The sequence below is a fragment of the Rattus rattus genome, chromosome 5, assembly GCF_011064425.1.
Source record: "Rattus rattus isolate New Zealand chromosome 5, Rrattus_CSIRO_v1, whole genome shotgun sequence".
Lineage (NCBI taxonomy): Eukaryota > Metazoa > Chordata > Mammalia > Rodentia > Muridae > Rattus > Rattus rattus.
The window spans coordinates 15,129,724-15,149,394 of NC_046158.1; the positions used below are offsets into that span (position 1 = coordinate 15,129,724).

A 19,671-nucleotide genomic window follows, 5' to 3' on the forward strand; every position below is an offset into this window, starting at 1 on the left:
ATGCACACATATGTCTACAGGCACCAGTATGCACATATATACATATGAACATTCATAGAAAGCTGTTTTTGTTGATTTGGTTTGATTTTTCAAGGCAGGGCTTCTCTGTATAGTCCTGGTTGTCCTGGAACTCACTTTATCTCAAACTCCCAGACAAACAGCCTGCCTCTGCCTCCTGAGTGCGGGAGTAAAGGTGTGGGCCACCACAGCCAGCTTTCCAGGCTTTTGGAATGACTGGACAACAAGGTTTCCATTGAACAAATAGTATCATGTGACATAAAGATTTATTATCCTTTTCTGTATATTAGTAAAATATATTAATGGTATTCTCTATTTAGAAGAATAAAGGTCATATTTGTTTTGTGATGATGAAAGAATTGGCATTAGCAAGAAACACTTCAATCAGATTTACTATCACTAAACAAATTTAAAAAATTTGAAGTAAATAAGTAGAAAAAAATCATTCATAAATGCTTAGATTCACTGAGGGGGTTTCAAAACTTGCTCTGCTCGAGTTTTCCAGTGAAACAAGATTTAGCTTTCTATCAAATTTCTTGTTTTTTTCATAGTGTTTATATATATATTTATAACAAGTCTTTGTCTCTTATTTTGTTACATAAATTTAGCCACTTTGACCAATGAAGGACTGTGTGCATGTATGATGGAGATCTGACCAAGATGATATTGCCTGGTGACTCATAGCTTTCTTAGTTTGCGGACATACACTGTATGATAGATATGTGCTCCAAAATCTCCTAGCGATGTGTGCCCCAGAGTATGTCCTGCTTTCAGTAATACAAGACTGTATTAAAGGTCTACCTATAGTTGAATGACAGTAAGCAGTATGAGGTATGCTTGAAATATACAATCTAACTATCTGCGACCCCCACCACCTGTGCCTCGCACACATGCTTCTCTCCCTGTTCTTTTTCACCTTCTTTTTATTTGGGCAGGAGGTTCCATTAGTTACAAATTAATGTCTGTTTTTTAATTTGAATCCAGAAAAAACAATCTTAAAATGGTATCTTTGGTATGGGGTTTAAGTGAAATATTCTTTAGATGTTGTATTATCTTAAAGCAATAATTAAATTTCTGAATATATCGTGAAAAAAAATCTCACAATGTTGGTTTCATAACTTTAATACTACTTTCACTAAAAATATAAATAACTCACATCTTAAAAATGTAAGGGTAATATCTCATTTTAAGTACATTTCTGGGGCTGTGATGGTTCAGCTGAGTACTTGCTGCTCTTGCAGAGGACCTGGGTTCAGAAGTTTCCTTGAGCACAGGCACACACAAGCTGCACATACTTGTACTCAGGCTAAACACTTACATAAAATAAAGCTTTGATTTTTTTTATAAGACACTTGTGTTTTCCTTATTTCTGTATATGGCAATTATAACAGAGCTCCATTAAATTTTAAGAGACTTGGGGCTGAGAGAGATGACTTAGTGGTTAAGAGCACATACTGCTCTTGCACAGGACCAGAGTTCAGCTCTCAGCACCCACCTCAGGCAGTTCATAACTGCTTGTAAGACCAGCTCGAGAGGATCTGACACCTTTGCATGCCTTCACAGATGCCTGTATTCATATAATAACAGGGCCCCAGACCTTGGGACAACTGACTGAATACAATTCCATGGTGGAAGTACCATTTAGGCTGTAAAACTCAACACATTGACAGCCTCACTTGCCAAAACTAAAACAAAGGCCTAATCCATCAAAGTCCATCGTTAGGGGAAGTCTCTATAATGTACTAAACTTTCTTTTTGCCCTCTGTAGTTCTGCTTCTGGGTAACTGTTCTTGTTAAGCGAAGTATATCAACCCAGAACGTGTTTTTGCTTAAAAACTCACCCTGAGAAAGGTTCAGGGCTATGCTGGGATTCCAAACACCCAAATGTAGTCACTGGCCAGCTAGTAAAGACCTCCTTTTGGCTTAAACCCATATTCAAGTAGTCTTCTCTGGTGAATACCCCCACAATAATATGCACACATCCCCACAGAGAAATATACACAAACATTTTTTAAAAAATTTAAGAGACCCTATAAAAGAATATAAAATCCTTAGTCTGACAACCAAGCTCATAGGGGCCTACTGAACTGACAATCAAGGAACCTGTATGGGTCAGACCTCCTCTGTTTTACAGTGACACCAAGGTATTTATTTTCTCAGTAAGGGGACACTCCAAACAAGGAACCCCTCCAAACAAGCTTTCCTGTAGCCACATAGCAGGCCAGTGATGGTGACATGAGGATACTTTTGCTTGCTCTTAGATGAGCCAATCTCATCCAATCTCCTACCACGAGACATCCCACAGAGGGATTCCAAAGTTCTTAAGGAAGGAAATGCTGCCAACCATCATAGGAGTGAACTTGGAAGCCTATCCTTCCCTACTGGAGCAGTGAGGTGATGGGAGTGCCAATTAACTTCTGGACTGCACTTTCTGAAAAGACTTTGAGGATCACTTTAAGTCACATTCAACTTCCTAATGTACAGAATCTGTGAGATTCTAAGTGCTATTTTGTTATTGTTTGGGTGGTAATTTATGTGACAGTAGAAAACTAATACAGGGGTTGGGGATTTGGCTCAATGGTAGAGCGCTTGCCTAGGAAGCACAAGGCCCTGGGTTGGTCCCCAGCTCAAAAAAAAAGAACCAAAAAAAAAAAAAAAAAAAAAAAAAAAAAAAAAAAAACTAATACAGGAAACTATTTTTATCATCATGTATACATTTTCACAAACTCAACTTTCTAAAACTTTGTGTGTAGGTATGTGTGTGTGTGTGTGTGTGTGTGTGTGTGTAGGTGTTTTGTCTGCTTCTGTGTCTGTGCACCATGAGTGTGCCTCCTGCCTGTGGAGGCCAGAAGACATCAGATCCCTTGGGACTGAAGTTAAGATAGTTGTGAGCTGTCATGTGGGGGCTGGAAAATTAAACCCAGGTCTTCTGGGAAAGTAACCCATGCTCTACCCACTGAACAATCTCACCAGTCCTGGCAAATTGAGTTTTTAAGGAATACGTCTAAGTTGAGCTTTAGAGTACAAATCATCTTCTTCAGACTAGACAAGAATACCAACCTATTTGCTCAATATTTCAGAAATAAAACTATATCCACACAAAAGCATTTATATAAATGTTCATAGCAGTTTTATTTGTAATAATAAAAAATCAAAACAAGTTAAATGGCTTTTAATGGATGATGGGAAAACAAACCACGGTATATCTATACCATGGTATACTACTCAGCAAACAAACTATTAATACATGCAACAACTTGGACGGTGTTCAAGGTATCTGCACTGAATTCAGAAAAAAAAAAAGCCAGCTTCAAAAGGTTACATATGGTATAATTTCATTTATTATAACATTGTCACCATGACAAAATTACAAAGATGGAGAACAGGGTTCAGAGTATGGGAAGAAAAACAATGTGAATCTAAAGGGCTAAAAGAATGAATGAGAGAAAACAGTTCTGTTGTCTTAGCAAATTTACACTTGAGAAAACTGCCCAAGAACCACCTATATTCCTGACTGCTTGAGTAGGCATACACAGGTAAGTACATACAAAACCGAGGTTCTGGTTCTGCTATTACTAGTTGTGTAAGATACTACCATGGGACAAACTATGTAAAGGGTATATGGTAATGTCTGTACTTCCTGTAACTTCCTTGGAATCTGTAACTATTTAAAAATAGTTTAAAAAAATACTTCTATTGATCTCCATTCCCTTGGACTTAGTTATCTATTTTAAACTACACCTTTCCTTACTTCCCATCTGATCCTCACTGAGGTTGGGTTTTTTGAGAAAAGACCTGGTCATATGGGCACCTGAGCTACTATTACGCATATAATTTTATTTATTTATAGACAGATTTCTGTGAAGCTCTGGCTGTACAGAAACTCACTTTGTAAAACCAGGCTGGCCTCGAACTCAGAGATCCACCTGTCTGCCTCCCAAGTGCAGGGACTAAAGGTGTGTGCCACCACTGTTCTGCTAAGTATATAATTATTTCAAGAGGTACTAACTATAAATCTCCCTGAAATTTCATTTCTTTCATAACACTTCCTTTCCTTGCTAGGTGTTAAGGGTATATACCTATGACCTCAGCACCTAGGAAACTGTAAGTTCAAGGTCAACCCGAGCTACACAAGACCCTTGTAATAACTCCCATCCTCTGCCTGGATCACTTCTTCGTGGCTTTTCTTCCTTCTTGCTATACTCTGAAGTCACACTGTGAAGTCACTCGAGTCTACATGTAACAATTATGAGACTGCATGTAACAATTATGTCTGTCCAAGTTTGTAATCTTTAAACAAATTTCAACCCCTAATAATGTATAGATGCCTTTTTTTTTTGCGCACAGCAAATTTGTCAGTTGTCCTTCACCATCCTCCACCTCTGCTTGATCATGTAATCAACACTTCTTACCTACAGTATTGACCTGGCCTCCTTGCTGGTCTATCTCCAGCTACATCTTTCACATCACTGCCAAAGTATCCTTTCTAAAATCGTAAAATCATTCACTTATGTAACTTCCACAGTACTCAATGCCTATCTACCTCTTCTAGCAGTGTGAACTTGAGCAAATTCTCAAAAGTATCTGTCTTGTCTGGAAATGGTGACAACAATCTACAGTATAACACTTAGAACTCCGAGAACTGGTTGTTTATATTATCAGTCAGCGAAGCCCTATCTCTTAATCACACTTTCTACTTAGGTGAAAATGATCCTACTACCATCACTGTTACCTTTTTGAGAAACAGAAAGACAGCAGAACTCTGACTCTATTACTTTTTGATTTTCCCAAATTATATAACATCTCAAATATAAAACAATTAAAATATCAAGTGGGTCTGGAAGGTAATCTGAGACTGGTAAAAGGCTAGGCAGGATTTGAAGTCTAGCCAAAGGTTGTCTCACAGAGAAACACCTCCTCTTGCTCAACATAACTACAACTGGCCCTTTGGTTGTAGCTCTCAGAGCTATTCAACCAAATGTCTTTCCCATTTCTACACTATGAGCATCCAGGGAAAGTGCTCATTTCATTGACCTATAGTCTTAAAGACCAGCACAGACAGGGGCTTAGGATATCAGCTGGGTGATAAAGGTACTCTGGAGTCAATAAAAATGGTACTGAGATTTTAGGTCATCCTTAAGAACTTCTCTGAAGCCTACAGAATACATCTCTCCTATCTGTCCCAAAGACTGTAAGTTCAGTATTATTTATTTTACACCATCTCCCATTTAGAAAGTGCTCTATATTGAATGAAATGTCAGACATACATTTCAATTTCTTTGGGTCTATTTACTTCCCAATGATATACCAATGAAATAGGTGATTAATTAAGGCCCTAGTTAAGGAGTGGCTTTCCAGCTTTATTAAGATATATCAAGAAAATCAAGACAACTAAAACATACCATAAACTTAACATTGACACTAAGCAAACAACTTTTAAGGTGGACAAATAATTTTATTTTGTGCATGCAAATACATGTCAAGTACTGCAAACTTTTTCCATCAATTTTCTCTCAAACACTGAAAATCATGATGCTCTATTTTGTGAACAGCCAAAGCTAATATCTCTTCACTTCAGTGCTACAGCAAAAACACACAGAATTCACTCTTTGCTATTCACTATCATCACAACCCTCATTGTTCCATCTCTGCCCTCCCCCCATATACAGGCCTTATAAGTCCTAGCCTTCCCCCATTTAATCCTATTCCTATAGCACAAAGGGAAACATTACAATTTGGAAATTCAAATTGAAATAAATGGAATAGAATTTATTCCCATATATATTCCCCATTTCATTGTACAGAATTATTTTATAGTTTTAAATAGAAGCTGAGTATATGCCTTAAAAATGAGCATTAAATCCATCTTAGAGATGGTGCCTGCTTTTTACATGATGGGTGTACACCATCTTTAATTTCATTTACATTTCAATCGAACAATAGATTTGCAAAGAAAATGTCTAATACAGACGTAAAAATATTCACACTAAGCTTCACAATCGGTTGTACAATTGACAAACAGGCCTCTTTTCCCAAACTTTCCAGCTAAGCAAATTTATAAAATGTAATCAATGCAACAAGAAAAACATTTCTTTCACTTCCAGGGAAAAGAATTTGCAATAAACAGTATAAATGCAGACGGCAGTTGCTGCAAGCTAACCACGATACTCCCAAGTGGCTGTACAGTGGGTATGTGCAGTACAAATAAAAGCCACGTGTGTTGTATCACAACTACAGTATAATTGTTTGCCCAGCTAAGAGATTGCATGCACTTCCATGCCTTGGGTTATAAAGTGAGGCCTAATTCTTGACAGGTTGATGGAATATATGCAAATGACCTTGGCTCTTGGCAGTACTAAGTGCAGCCAGTGTCTGTTTTCCACTGGTTTGGGGGATATTTTTAAATTTTTATGTAAGAGAAAAAAAATAATTGCCAGTTTCAGACTTGGGGGAATAATTCCCCTTAGAGTAAAAATAAGTCTCCACTCAAATGTGGGGTGTTCCGATCTGTGGTTTGACTCCTTGTACTCCCTTGCCAGCAAAGGGATACAAAGAAATAGCTAGTGTAAAGGAGTTACTAGCAAACTTAATCTCTAGAAAACGGGATACTCCTTGAGCATGTTCATCTGCGTTCTGCTTGCAGAAGGGGCCATTCAGTAGACGGAGTTACAGTAAGTGATCCCATTGGTACTCTTCATTCACTAAAACACAAGAACAGTTCTCAGACATCAATATATATCTGCAATGCAACTTTTCTCCCTAAAGATTAGTCACCAACACTGGTGACAATCTGCTTAGAAAATGACTCAAAGATGTGAGGGAAGAAATACTCAGATTCATGGCTGAGACTGCATACTGAATCTGATGGTTACAAGTTCTATCCCTGGCTAAAAAGATAACATGGGCTTGATCACATCTAAAATTCAAAAGTTGGGTAGATGATTTTTAAACAATTTTTTCAAATAGTTAAATGATCCCACCCAGAAGTCCTACAAATTACTGTATTCTGTAATCTTCTGCATATAAAATCAGGATGTGCTTTGTTAACTTAGCATCGACTTGAAATCTGGGTCAAAGTGACTGGGATCCATACAACGGGAAATTTTTAGTTTTTGTTTTTGTTTTGTTTTTTTTTTTAATGAAGTTTCATTGAATTCTCTTACTAGAGTAAGTAGCTATGAAAGCAGAGAATCAGTGCCACTGGCCTTAAGAGCTACCTTTTCTTGAAAATTACAATGTACAACTGTCCCCACATACATTGACTCGTTGCATGGCACTGAAATAAGTCATAGTGACAAAGTTAAGAGAATCTGATTTGTATAGGTACCAACTAGAAGTACAGACAGAACTCTCAGAATTCATAAAATGAAAGGAGCCCACACAGAACTAATGCTATGATATTCACAGCATCTGAATGTGGCATAGACTAGGAACTGGGACTCAGAAAACTGGCAAGTTAAAAAAAAAAAAAAAAAAGAAAAAGGAGACTGATACTATTTCCCTGCCTTTTCAGACTTCATATTACTTTTTTCCTGATTAGACCCAGAGGCAACACAAGTAGTTTAGATACCAACATTACAGAGTTTCTTTCTATTGCCTCTAATCCCAAATGTTTCCATGCCATCTCGATAAAGGGTCTAAGAGATGATTGCCCCAATTTAAAAAGCCACATTCTAGGTCTATTTGTACTATTTTCCGCTGTGACATCAGCAGGTACCATTTTGAAGAAAGGTCAGATGAACTGTTCTTTCTTAAGTGGCAGAGATCCAATAGCCTTATTTCAAATTAAATCACTAAAAAGAGATAATAGGCTGTCACCACACAAAAGATGCAATACAGAATAATGTGAACACAGAAACAATTCCTATGTTGTTAGTGAGAAAGAGTAGACATTCAAGAATGAGAAGTTATTGTTTTGTGGGATCATCTGCTGCAAGACAAGCACTATAAATGTTTGAGACACACCAATAAAGTTGGCAGGTGTACACATCCACTGATGAAATGTAGTTTACTGAACAAGTAGGCAAACACCTAAGCATCCCAACCCCTCCAGCAGAGCACAACCACGTTTCAAAATCTCAACTTTAAAATTAAAAAGATAAGGTTAAATACACAAGATCAATTTATGTAGTATATAATCACCCTCAGAAAGTGCTGAAGATGTTCGTGTAGTTTTGTTGCACAGAGGGCTCTTTCCCTGAGGGCACATAAGGAGCTCTCAACTGTTAATAGGTCTCTATTTTGTAACAAAATAGCAATTTTAAAATCTTAAAAAAAAATACATTACCTTCAACATGGAAGATCTCACTATTAAATATCCATGAAATAGACAGACTGGTTTACATAACCTTTTGGAATTACAAACAGAAAAAAAAAAAAAAAGAAAAAGAAAAAAAGTACATTGGAAGCATTTCAAATGTAATAAGCTCATATTTATAGAAAGGTTCTGATATAAATTATATAATAATCATGTTCCTGTAATACCCTAGGCTAATTTATAATGTCAGAAATAAGTTAATGTAACATGGTTTAAAACTCTTGTTCCTCTTCATTTCAGGTTACAGAGTGAAATAAATAAAATGTCTTTGTAGGGATGGGGAGCACTGGCCATGGCAAAAAGGTACAGTACTAACCAAAGGAAACTAAGTCGAGGCTACTGTGCTGTTATGTTATAAACAAACATCTCCATACACTTGAGTATTAAATAAATGTGTAAGATCTTCCATACTGACACCAGAATATCAAAACTACCCCTTTGTTTCTCAGGTATTATTTACAACGTATCAGTCACCTTATGAGCATGTTCATTAAGACAGGTATCAAACACCAGTATTTACTCATTCCAATCAAGAAATTTCAGGGAAATGTTAACCCTCCCACCCCTGGAAATGTGCACAAAACTTTTATCAAAATCTTCTCTGATACAATGCTGTGGTTTTTGTAAAATAACTAAATAGCTCAGACGACCAATAACATGATCCTGTTTAAGCATCTTGCTAGCAGGAGAAGCCCTTACATACAGTACACCTGGTGAAAGATCAGCTTGGCTTAAAATATTCCAGTACAATTTTCAGAGTAAACAACTTCACAGAAGTTAATTAAAAAATAATAAAAGTCAAACTAATCTTAAAGAAATGGAGGAAAAACAAAAAGACAAACTATTAGATTACTACCAGAAAGGAAAGCCCAGTTTTTAAATACTGACTGAAATTTCAGCTTCAATAAACTACCACCCACACCTCTGGGGCAGGGCTGGTTGAACACGTTGAACATACTGCATACTTCAGATGCCAAGTGAAAACTTCAGTCACATTATGGCAGGGCAGAAATTATTCATGTTTTTAACTATGGGTAATGTTAGCCAATATTCTACTACTACATGGTTCAAAGTCTTATCAACTTAACAGTCAGAAAACAAAAAAAAATTAAACCCAACATGAAGTAACAATAAACAATATCTAACTAAAATAATGCAACAAACACCCAAATTAATTTCTTTAAATTAAAGACCCAGCAATACCATCTTGTTAGTCAGTGCAAACGCTACATACAGGGTTTTCTCAAGAAAGCTGAAAGCACCTGATTCTTTTGCCAAGTCATCAGATTCAATAATGTACAGGCTTAAATCTGCATTTTAAAAAAATTGCCATTAAATTAGTGCATAATTTATCAAAATTGTAAAAACGATTCTGCATAACTTAGGAGAATTTAATATCTAGTACATCAGCTGAAAGACTTAGGCACTTGGTTATATTTTTAATTAATTACTTCAACAAGTAGCCTGTGTATAAATATTAACAAAGCAGAAACTATTCTTGAAAAATGGAAAATTAAAAAACTAAATGCTACAGATAAAAGCACTGCACCACACTTCTACATATAATGCAGTAAAAAAAGCTATTATATAACCCTGTAAAACTCTATGGTAAGAACATCTAACTCCACTCAAAAAAAAAAAAAAAAAAAAAAAAAAAAGAAAGAAAAAGAAAAAAAAAAAGAAAGAAAAATCCATGCAAAGTCCAGTGAAAAAGATAAAGAAAGCAGCTGGAATGAGATGGAAACTTCTCTCGGTGAAACATAAAATAGAAATAAGTTAGTTAATTAACTCTACTTTCACTAGATGTATCACTGTAGGATCCTGCTAGTTTAATAACTGAGTTGTTAATTTACTGTAGAAGCCATTTAAAATAGGAAATGGCTCAGTTACTGCACCGGATTGCTACAAACTCATAAAAAGCTGCTTGAAGCTTAAGTTAAATGTTGTCCAAATTCCAATAATTTCTGGAAAGTGAACATTACCCTAGTAAAGTAAATCTTCATTTTTTTTCATAATGCTAATGCAAGAGGGCTTGAAGTATCAAAGAGTCCACAGGAAATGGATGCCCCCAGTAATATCTTTTTTTTAAAAAAAATATACATTATATAATATATATTATATATATAAAAAGCTAGTGTAAATGCTTCCATGATGTGGTCACAGATTTGAAAGATGAGCCTCCTTTCAGCTGTTAACCATCTTCCCATTTGCAATAGGTTTTAAAAAGTCGTTTTTCTCTTCAGACATAACGTGAGTTTTCAGAATGAGGTTGCCAACACTGACAGATGTGGTGATGGGGAGGCAGCTTGCACTGCTAATAGACACTGGGCGTGGCTGGCTAAAGCAAGATGTTACCGGCAGAATTGGTTTTTGCTCCTCCCTGAGAGAAAATGATAGTGAAAACAAATTAACTTTGAGTACAATTTAAGAGCTATCATATTTGTTCTCTGAAAGCTATTTCAAACTCTAACCCCACAGAAAAAGCCTATCTTCTTTTTTTTTTTTCCGGAGCTGAGGACCGAACCCAGGGCCTTGCACTTGCTAGGCAAGTGCTCTACCACTGAGCTAAATCCCCAACCCCAAGCCTATCCTCTTTGTTAAAAATGTATTAAATAAGGGCTAAAGAGATGGCTCAGGAGTTAAAAGTGCAACTGCTTTTCTTCCAGAGGACCTGTGGTTCAATTCCTAATATTATGCAGCAGTTCACAACTGTCAATAACTCCAATCTCAGGGGAAGCAATGCCCTCCCTGGCCTTTCTGGCCACAAGGCTTGCACATGGTGCATAGACATATATGCAGTAGTCAAAACACCCATACACATAAACATTAATAAATAAAAATTAAATAATTTTAAAAGTAGATCATATTTTCCAAATTTATGCTAAAAATTACACTTGATAATTTATGTGTCATCTAATCAGTATTTCAAGATCAGGGCCAAATCTTTGGCAAAAATAATAGTCAAGAACATCATGATTTTTAAAACAAGGAACATTTAACACAGGTTTTTTTGTATGCTTTAGTTTTTAAAATAAGATTCATTTTATGTATATAGTGCTTTGCATTCATGTATATATGTGCACCACATATGTACAATGCCCAACGCCCGTGGAGGTTGCAAGAGGGGGCTGAATGCCCTGAAACAAGAGAGTCATTCATGGATGATCATGAGCTACCATGTGGGTGTTGGGAACCAATCCTTGGGTCCTCTACAAGAAACAAGTGCTCCTAACTGCTGAGCCACCTCTCCAGCCCCTTGTGGGTTTTTTTTTGTCCTGATATGGACTCCATTGACAGCCTAGAAAATGTGAATAGCAGATGCTGCTTGTGCTTTCCCAGAATTGAAATAATCTAGGACTGAATTTCCTATCCTAAGAGCTTCAGGTTTGGTCAAATTGAAGAACTATATACCGTGATGTTAGAGAGAACAGAACTTTCATCCCCAAATTAGGTTTTGGCTTTAAATTAAACTGCTTTACTAGCTCAAATTTCCCTAAAAACACAGATTGATCAAATCATTAGTTTATTATACAAGGTTTCCCCCTAAATAGAAAAAGGCAAAACAATGAATCTAACAGCACATCTACCTCTCTAAGTATTTATTCCCTATGCCCTCTAATTATGAAGGGTCTGTCTAACACTCACAGAATCACATGGTCTTCACCTAAACTCTGTCTCTTCTGCTTTACGGGGTCCTTTTGGTGCTGCTGGACAGGATGACCATTTTCCACTGCAGTTCCATTTAGCAACTGATCATTTTGAGAACTGATACCAAGTTGTATGTCCAGAATTTCCTGAGGAAAAAAAAAATGTTAATCCTTCATTATGACAGTATTTTATGCGTTTTAATTTGCAACAAAACAAAATCACTACTTATCCAACTGTGGCACTTACTTCAATTTGTTCACTTTGGCCATCAGGCTCATCAGTATCAAGGGCTGAAAGTTCTAACTCAATATCTCTATCAGGCTTGGTATCTACAGTGTCTTCTGTGTAATCATTCTGTAAATAAAGAAAATATTAATTTTATACCTGCACAATCTCTTTTAAATTAAAATAAGAAGCATAATGATATGGCTAAAGAATTAGTTCAGAAGTCTGAGAATATATTTTTATTTCTACTCTACTCTTTAAGTAATCAATCACTCATTAGAAAAATCCAAGAAATAGTATACTCCAATACATAGCTGCAGAAAACAAAGACATTAAGTATGAAGCTGGGAGGTTCAGTTTCCTTACCTCTCCATTTCTCAGTTCAATTTCCTTGCTTAGGAGATTTAAAGTAAGATGACGGCCTTCATCCAGGGAATTCCACTTTTGTTGCATGGCCAGAGCATTAGCTTCCCTCTGAAGAAGTAATGAGTTACTCTTGGCCTCCATGAAGAGAGAAGAAAACATAGGCTTAGCTTTCAATAATTATTTTACTTTTTAAAAGTCAAAGCTAAGTAGATAGAGCCTACCTGCTGAAGCTCAAGGCTCAAAAGGTCTCCGGTACTGGAGTGCTTTCTATGACCAGATAAATCAGTAACAATGAATCTGTCCCTTTAAAAAGAATTAGGTTTACTGTAGTTAAAATGAGATACAAAGCAACCAAAGCATTAATGTTCTTTGTAACTATCAACACTGAATGTATTTTAGTCACTATTCCAAATGTGGAATTTGTTTCAGAAAGTTTTTACACAGCTCAAATAAGCAAGGCTTAATCCATGGACAACCAGTAATGGCTTCTATATTTTATAGTGCATGTAAGTTTGAGAGTAAAGCAGCTTAAGGAAATGAGAGTACAGTTACCGTTCAATATAGTGTGCTGATGATGTGGCATCGTTACCATATGAACTCCACCTTGAATCGACAGCATTAACATAAGGGACATAATCTGCAGGAAACCCAGAGAAACAATTATTAGGAAGGCAGATAATAAACCAGACAAAGCAGTACACATCTGCAATCCCAGCACTCTAGAGGCTGAGGCAGGAGCACTGCCACAAGTTTGAGACCAGCTGGGATAGAGTGAGACCCTGTCTCAAACAATTAAAAAGATAAAAGAAAATTTAAAAATCAATACATAAATATATACCTTTTAAAATGGCAATGCATTTTTTCCCCAGTAGCCAAAAGTTCTGTTTAAACCATTTCCTTCTCATATTATTCCAGTTATTAAGTGAGTTCTCTACCTCACAGGTTAGGAATAAAAAGTACATGGTATTAATAGTCTTGGTATTAAAATGGATTACCTGATACACTGATGGGCTTAGTTGCACTTCCTTGGGAAGCAGTTGCCTGGACGGGATCTGTTGTATGGTAACCTGTTCGGGAGGATCGGGAAATCGCACCCCATTTTGAGATAATGGGTCCGTCACTAAAGGGAATAATTGGGTCTTCTTCTTTTGTCCTTCTCTGAGCTTCAAATAAATGCACTCTTCTCTTTACATCACCACTGTCCAGGTCCTACACAGACCAAAAAATACCCATGAAAGAGCTGCTGGCAATTGCTATAGCTATTGATAAAGTATGTTCTCTAAACACATAATTAGGCTTTTCTGGTCAATTTTATACTAACTTTAGAATTCAATGGTATTTAACAACTATATTAAACTACCAAACTATAGTTAAATAATTGAAACATTACATAAAATTAGTTTTGTTGAAATATTACGCTGCTACTTATAGATAAGTTATATAGCCAGAATATAAAAGACTAAAGTATACATTTTAAAACTTCAGATACCAACATTATTATCCCTACTTCCAAATCCCCACCCCCAACCCTTTTTCCCAATTAAGCAAATCATACCATCAGCACAGCATTTGAATTGGCAATTACATCTTTGGGCTCTGAATCAATGGCATTTATACAAGAGCCTATAGTGCCACAAGACCAGGGAGAATAATGGGAAAGATGGTCTTCCTCAAATTTTGTGCCACTCACACTCTCAGAGAACTGATTAAAAAGAGAAAGAAAAAGAAGGTAAATTAGCATGAAACCTAACTTTACAAGCTTGTAAACTAACCAATACTAAGTTACTACCATACAATTAAAGAATCATGTAGATAATAATTAAAATCTTTCCCATTACTAATGTTGGGCGTGTTGGCTCACTTCCATAATAAACATTATTTGGTCGTCTAAGACATGGAGTTCAAGGTAAACCGGGCTATATATTGAGTTCCACTCCAGCCTGGCTGCATGGAGCAAAACTTCTCTCAAAAGGAATGAAGCAAATAAACAAATCAGCTCTAAGCAATAATATTCATATATAATAGAAAATATCACAGCCTTTCCCCCTTTGTCTTGTAAGTTATTTATTCTAAACTTCTTTTACTTTTGTCCTATTTAAATTTTAAAAAATTATTTAAATGTTATTTGAAGTATTTATTTAGTATGTATGTACACAGGAGTCAGGATGTGTGCGTAGAAGCCACAAGACAACCTGTGGGAGTTGGTTCTCTCCCTCTACCACGTGAGTCCCAGACCTGCTGCAAGCACTCCTACTTACTAAGATTCCTTACTGCCTTGGTCCTCTTGCAGAATCCCTGACTAGTACTATCACAATCAATTAACACTAACATGGTGTGTGACACTTGAAAAAAAAATATAAGGCAAAATAAACACAAAACAGTTTATATCCAAAAGCAGTCTGTAATTCTCTTAAGACCATGTGGCAAATAAAAGAACATGATTAATACATCGTACAATATTAAACAGCAAAAGGAATTTAACGGCAGTTCTGAAGCTAATAAAGGGGGGAAAAGGCAATATAGAAATATTAACATGACCCTAAAGGAAGAACCATTAAATCTAGTTTACTAATTATAGAGATAGAGAAACTAAGGAAAAATCAAACATTTTGACCTAATTAATGCAATCTGTCAATAGCAGATCTGAATATCAAAGAAATACTTCTTAAAATATACTGCATAAAATGAAAATAGATCATCCTATAAAAATGATCTCTATTCATCATTGCCATGCTGTTTACTTGATTTGAGGCAATCAGGTTTAGTGAGATGATTATGAATAGATTAAAAATGCACTGTTTTATGACACACTCATGAACACAGATATGACTCTAACCTTGTAGTTTAGCTTATAACTGCACAAGCAGCACAAGGAAGGCTAATGCAGGAAAATTACCATGTATCTGAGGACATCCTGAGCTACCTAGTGAAACTGTCTCAACATACAAAATCAGGGGATGGAGAAAGGCTCAGCAGTTGCTGCTATTCCAGGAGCGGTTTGGTTTTCACCACAGAGGGGGCAGCAAACAACATTCTCTAACTCTGGCTGGCGTCTGTGGGCATCAGTGCACGTGGCATTCTCTCTTTGTCTTTCTGTCTCTCTGTCTCTGTCTCTGTCTCTCTCTCTCACACACACACTCACACACACACACACACACACACACTTTAAAAAGTAAAAGAAACAACCACACAAAAAACTAAACCGGAACAGAACAAAATCCATCAAATTAAAAACAAATATGCATGTATACCTAGAACTATGACACAACAACCCAGTGGCAAGAAGTACAAATGAAACAAATTTGGGTAATAGATAATTATGTAAACGATACGATAATTATATGCAATTAATGTAAGTCTTTAAAATTTTGTATGTCTGAAGCTTTTCCTAATGAAAGAAATTTTAGAAATTGTTTTTGTTTTCTTTGTACCAGAAACACTAGAGGTCAGGAATAAATCAGAGAGAGTGTGTGTTAAAAAGTTTTTCTTGGGCTTAAGAGATGGCTCAGTGGTTAACAGCACTGACTGTTCTTCCAGAGTTCTGAGTTCAAATCTCAGCAGTGTGGCTCACAGCCATCTGTACTGAGATCTGATACCTTCTTCTGGTGCGTCTTAAGACAGCTACAGTGTACATATACAATAAGTCTTTACATTCTCCAGTCAGATGATGGTGGCATAGACCTTTTAAGAATGCCTGTACTTGGGTTGGGGATTTAGCTCAGTGGTAGAGCGCTTGCATAGGAAGCGCAAGGCCCTGGGTTCGGTCCCCAGCACCAAAAAAAAAAAACCAAAAAAAAAAAAAAAAAGAATGCCTGTACTTGGGAGGCAAAGGCAGGCAGATCTCTGTGAGTTCTTGGCCAGCCTTCTCTACAGACACAGTTCCAGCACAGCCAGGGTTTCACTGTGTAACCCTATCTTGAAACACTAAAAATTAAAAAATATATTGTAAAATCTGTAAATACATTGTATTTAGAGAAATGAAACACACATGCAACATACAATAAAAGAAAACAGGTAGAATAGAAATCATTCTGTCATGGCCTTGTTTTCTTCTTTTGTTATAACAAGAATAACTGACAGGAATATAAACAGCAGAAGTAATACAGCAGGCATTTCTCCACTTCTTGTGAAACAGAAAAAGAATATTAGAATTTAAATACTAGCTTCTTATAAACTGAAAGAGCTTACTCACTTAAGTAATTACATAGCCTCCCTGGATGATAACCTATAAGACAGAAATAATACTCAACCCTCTAAGGTTTTTGTGAGAATTAAATAAAATAGCATTTTTAAAGTAGTTACTAAATGTAAGGTAGGTTTAGATTTTATTTTGAAGCATGCACCAATCAGGGGTTAGGATGAAGCTCAGTGGTAGAGGATGAGCAAGGCTCTGGGTTTGAGCTAGCCTAAATCCAAACAGCAAACATAACAATAGAAATAGAAAGTATTAAGTCTGCTGCTGCAAAGCTTTTGGAATTCTGGTAAAGAACTCTTATCTTGATACTCTCCAAACATTTAGCCATAGTCTAAATGTTTACCAAACTAAATTAAACTCCATACAAAACCATTCCAAAATATCCAAAATAGCCTTAGTTAAAGCTGTTTGACCAGTAGGTTAAATAAAAACCTTTCTTACATCCGATCTGAAGTCTACACTGAACAAAGGAGAAGGTGGTGTTGGTGACTGTGTTGCCACAGGAAGAGTTGAAGAGACAGGTGTCTTCTGGGTATGATACTGTGCCCACTGATCTGGCTTTCTTCTTAACTGTTCCTCACAACTGCTCTTCAAATGACCACAAGGTTCCTAAGAGGAATAAAAGAAAAAAAGTTGGTCACCTGTAGAGTGGTAAATAAATTTAACAATGGTGTAAGAATAATATAAAAAAGTTTGATCTTGTTGACACACACACACACAGAGAAGAAAAACTGCCTTAGTACCTAGTGTTTTCTCCATTCTCCATATACTTGACAAAAAAGGTTAACATATACTCAGCTGATGTCAAATAAAATGTGAGAACTCATATATGTCAATCTATTGAAAAGAGGCCTTGTTTTAAAATTTCTACATCAGTTCCTAATTAAACATAACATTGAACATTGGTATGTATCAAGTCTAGTCCTAGGAGCTTTATGGTTTTTGTTTCTCACAACAGCATGACTTCAAACATGAAAAAACAAAAAAACTCGTGCCATGCAAAGGTCAAGTAACTTCTCTAAATCACACAGTTAGGGTCTATCTGCTTTGATTTTTTTTTTAAAAGATTTATTCATTTATTATATATAAGTACACTGTAGCTGTCTTCAGATACACCAGAAGAGGGCATCGGATCTCTTTACAGATGGTTGTGAGCCACCATGGTTGCTGGGAATTGAACTCATGACCTCTGGAAGAGCAGTCGGGTGCTCTTAACCGCTGAGCCATCTCTTCAGCCCTATCTGCTTTGATTTAAGGCATGACGAGGATCTTAACTAACACGATAGCAACATTTCTTTTTTTTTTTTTTTTAAATTGGGTATTTCTTTAATTACATTTCAAATGTTACTCCATTTCCCGGTTTCCTGTCCATAAGCCTCCTATTCCTTCCCCCTCCCCTTCTTCTATCTTCTATAAAGGTATTCCCCCACCACAACCCCCCACACACATTCCCTTACACTGGGGGTTTCTATTTTCAATATCACTCACCCTTGGTAAAGGCACAGTTGTCCTTGGGTCATTTGGTGGCTGACAAGTCACGGAATAATAACCATCTAATGAGTTGTATCTTTCCCGTAAAGATGTCTGATAGACAGATGAGTGCATCACATCCATTGGAGGTAAAGAATTGCTTCTAATAATGTCATCTCGTTGGTACATAGCTGGGCGCCAGATGCGCCTGCTGTCATATACAGGAGCATACATCCCAGAGGGTACTGGAGGAACTGGTCCATACTGCTGCGGAGGAGGAGGTTGGTAAGGAGAAGAATTCATTCGATCTCGAGGGGAAAATGTACTGTAATGATCAGCATATGGCATGGAAGCAGGTGGGAGGGAGGACTCTGGAACATTATTGGACCTCACAAAGCGAGGAACACAGGGAGTCACACCAGCTGGTACCGTTGGAGGTGGTGGGTAGTATCCTTGAAAATCGAAAAGAGGAATATTCAATATAATAAACCTTAGTAAAAACCAACATTTTAAAATGGTTTAAATCTAAGGCAGCCTTGAATGTGGGAAAGTATAATCAGCATTGATCTTTATCTTGATATACAAACTGTATTACTGTTAAGATACCATTATATTAATATGAATATTCAACATTGTTAGAACTGTTCCTTAAAAAGCAAACTATAGTGAATTTGGCAAATGGCACACTGATTTCCATTTAGTGCATCTTTTGCATGAAGTTTCTAAATAAGTAGTTATATAATTGATGCTTATGAAGCACTTTGGATTCATAGGTTAAAAGATCTCTTTCAGAATTTATATTATTCATTTTCTTTTTGAATTGTACAAAATAAAAAAGTGTGGTGGTACTCTCCTTTAATCCCAGTATTCAAGAGGCAGAGCAGGTGGATCTCCTAAATTTGAGGCCTAGCTAAGTCTATGATGTTCAGATCAGTCAAGGATTTATATAGTGAGACCCTGTCTCAAAATAAATAAAAAATATAAAAGCAGGGTTTTAGAAATGGCTCAGTGGTCAAGAGCAGTTACTCTCTGTTCTTACAAAGAACCAGAGTTCAGTTTCCAGCACCCACAGAGCAGCTTACAGCCATTTGTAACTCCAGCTCCAACAACACTGCACACATGCGTTACACATTTATGTAGGCCAATGCTTATATATATAGGAGTAAAAATAAAACATTTTTAACAATGCATAAAAATCACAGTCATATTTTATGCACCATTTCATCAAGGTCATTCATAGATTCTGTATTTGATTCATACAAATGACAACTATTAGTACAGTACCCAGGCAAAAGAATGAAATAGGCTCTACCATTTATAAAAATCAATTCTGTATGGATTAGAGGTTTCTTTTTTTTTTTCTTTTTTTCGGAGCTGGGGACCGAACCCAGGGCCTTGTGTTTGCTAGGCAAGCGCTCTACCGCTGAGCTAA

At 36.5% G+C, this 19,671-nt stretch overlaps 1 protein-coding gene across 2 annotated transcripts in view; it reads right to left on the bottom strand.

Annotated features, from left to right (window-relative positions):
- Positions 1 to 5,357: 5,357 nt before the first annotated feature.
- Rc3h2 (ring finger and CCCH-type domains 2) overlaps positions 5,358 to 19,671 on the bottom strand; it is a 55,656-nt gene continuing 41,342 nt past the window's right edge. The window contains exons 13-22 of one of the 2 annotated variants that reach the window (XM_032903199.1): positions 18,258 to 18,691; positions 17,211 to 17,378; positions 14,130 to 14,276; positions 13,570 to 13,783; positions 13,127 to 13,211; positions 12,796 to 12,877; positions 12,575 to 12,709; positions 12,230 to 12,337; positions 11,981 to 12,129; positions 5,358 to 10,715 (exon numbers count right to left, since the gene is read on the bottom strand). In XM_032903199.1, coding sequence (XP_032759090.1) covers positions 10,520 to 10,715; positions 11,981 to 12,129; positions 12,230 to 12,337; positions 12,575 to 12,709; positions 12,796 to 12,877; positions 13,127 to 13,211; positions 13,570 to 13,783; positions 14,130 to 14,276; positions 17,211 to 17,378; positions 18,258 to 18,691 — 1,718 coding nt within the window. In that variant the 3' untranslated portion in view covers positions 5,358 to 10,519. The remainder of the gene's footprint in view (positions 10,716 to 11,980; positions 12,130 to 12,229; positions 12,338 to 12,574; positions 12,710 to 12,795; positions 12,878 to 13,126; positions 13,212 to 13,569; positions 13,784 to 14,129; positions 14,277 to 17,210; positions 17,379 to 18,257; positions 18,692 to 19,671) is intronic. The other variant, XM_032903200.1, reaches the window with a different exon arrangement.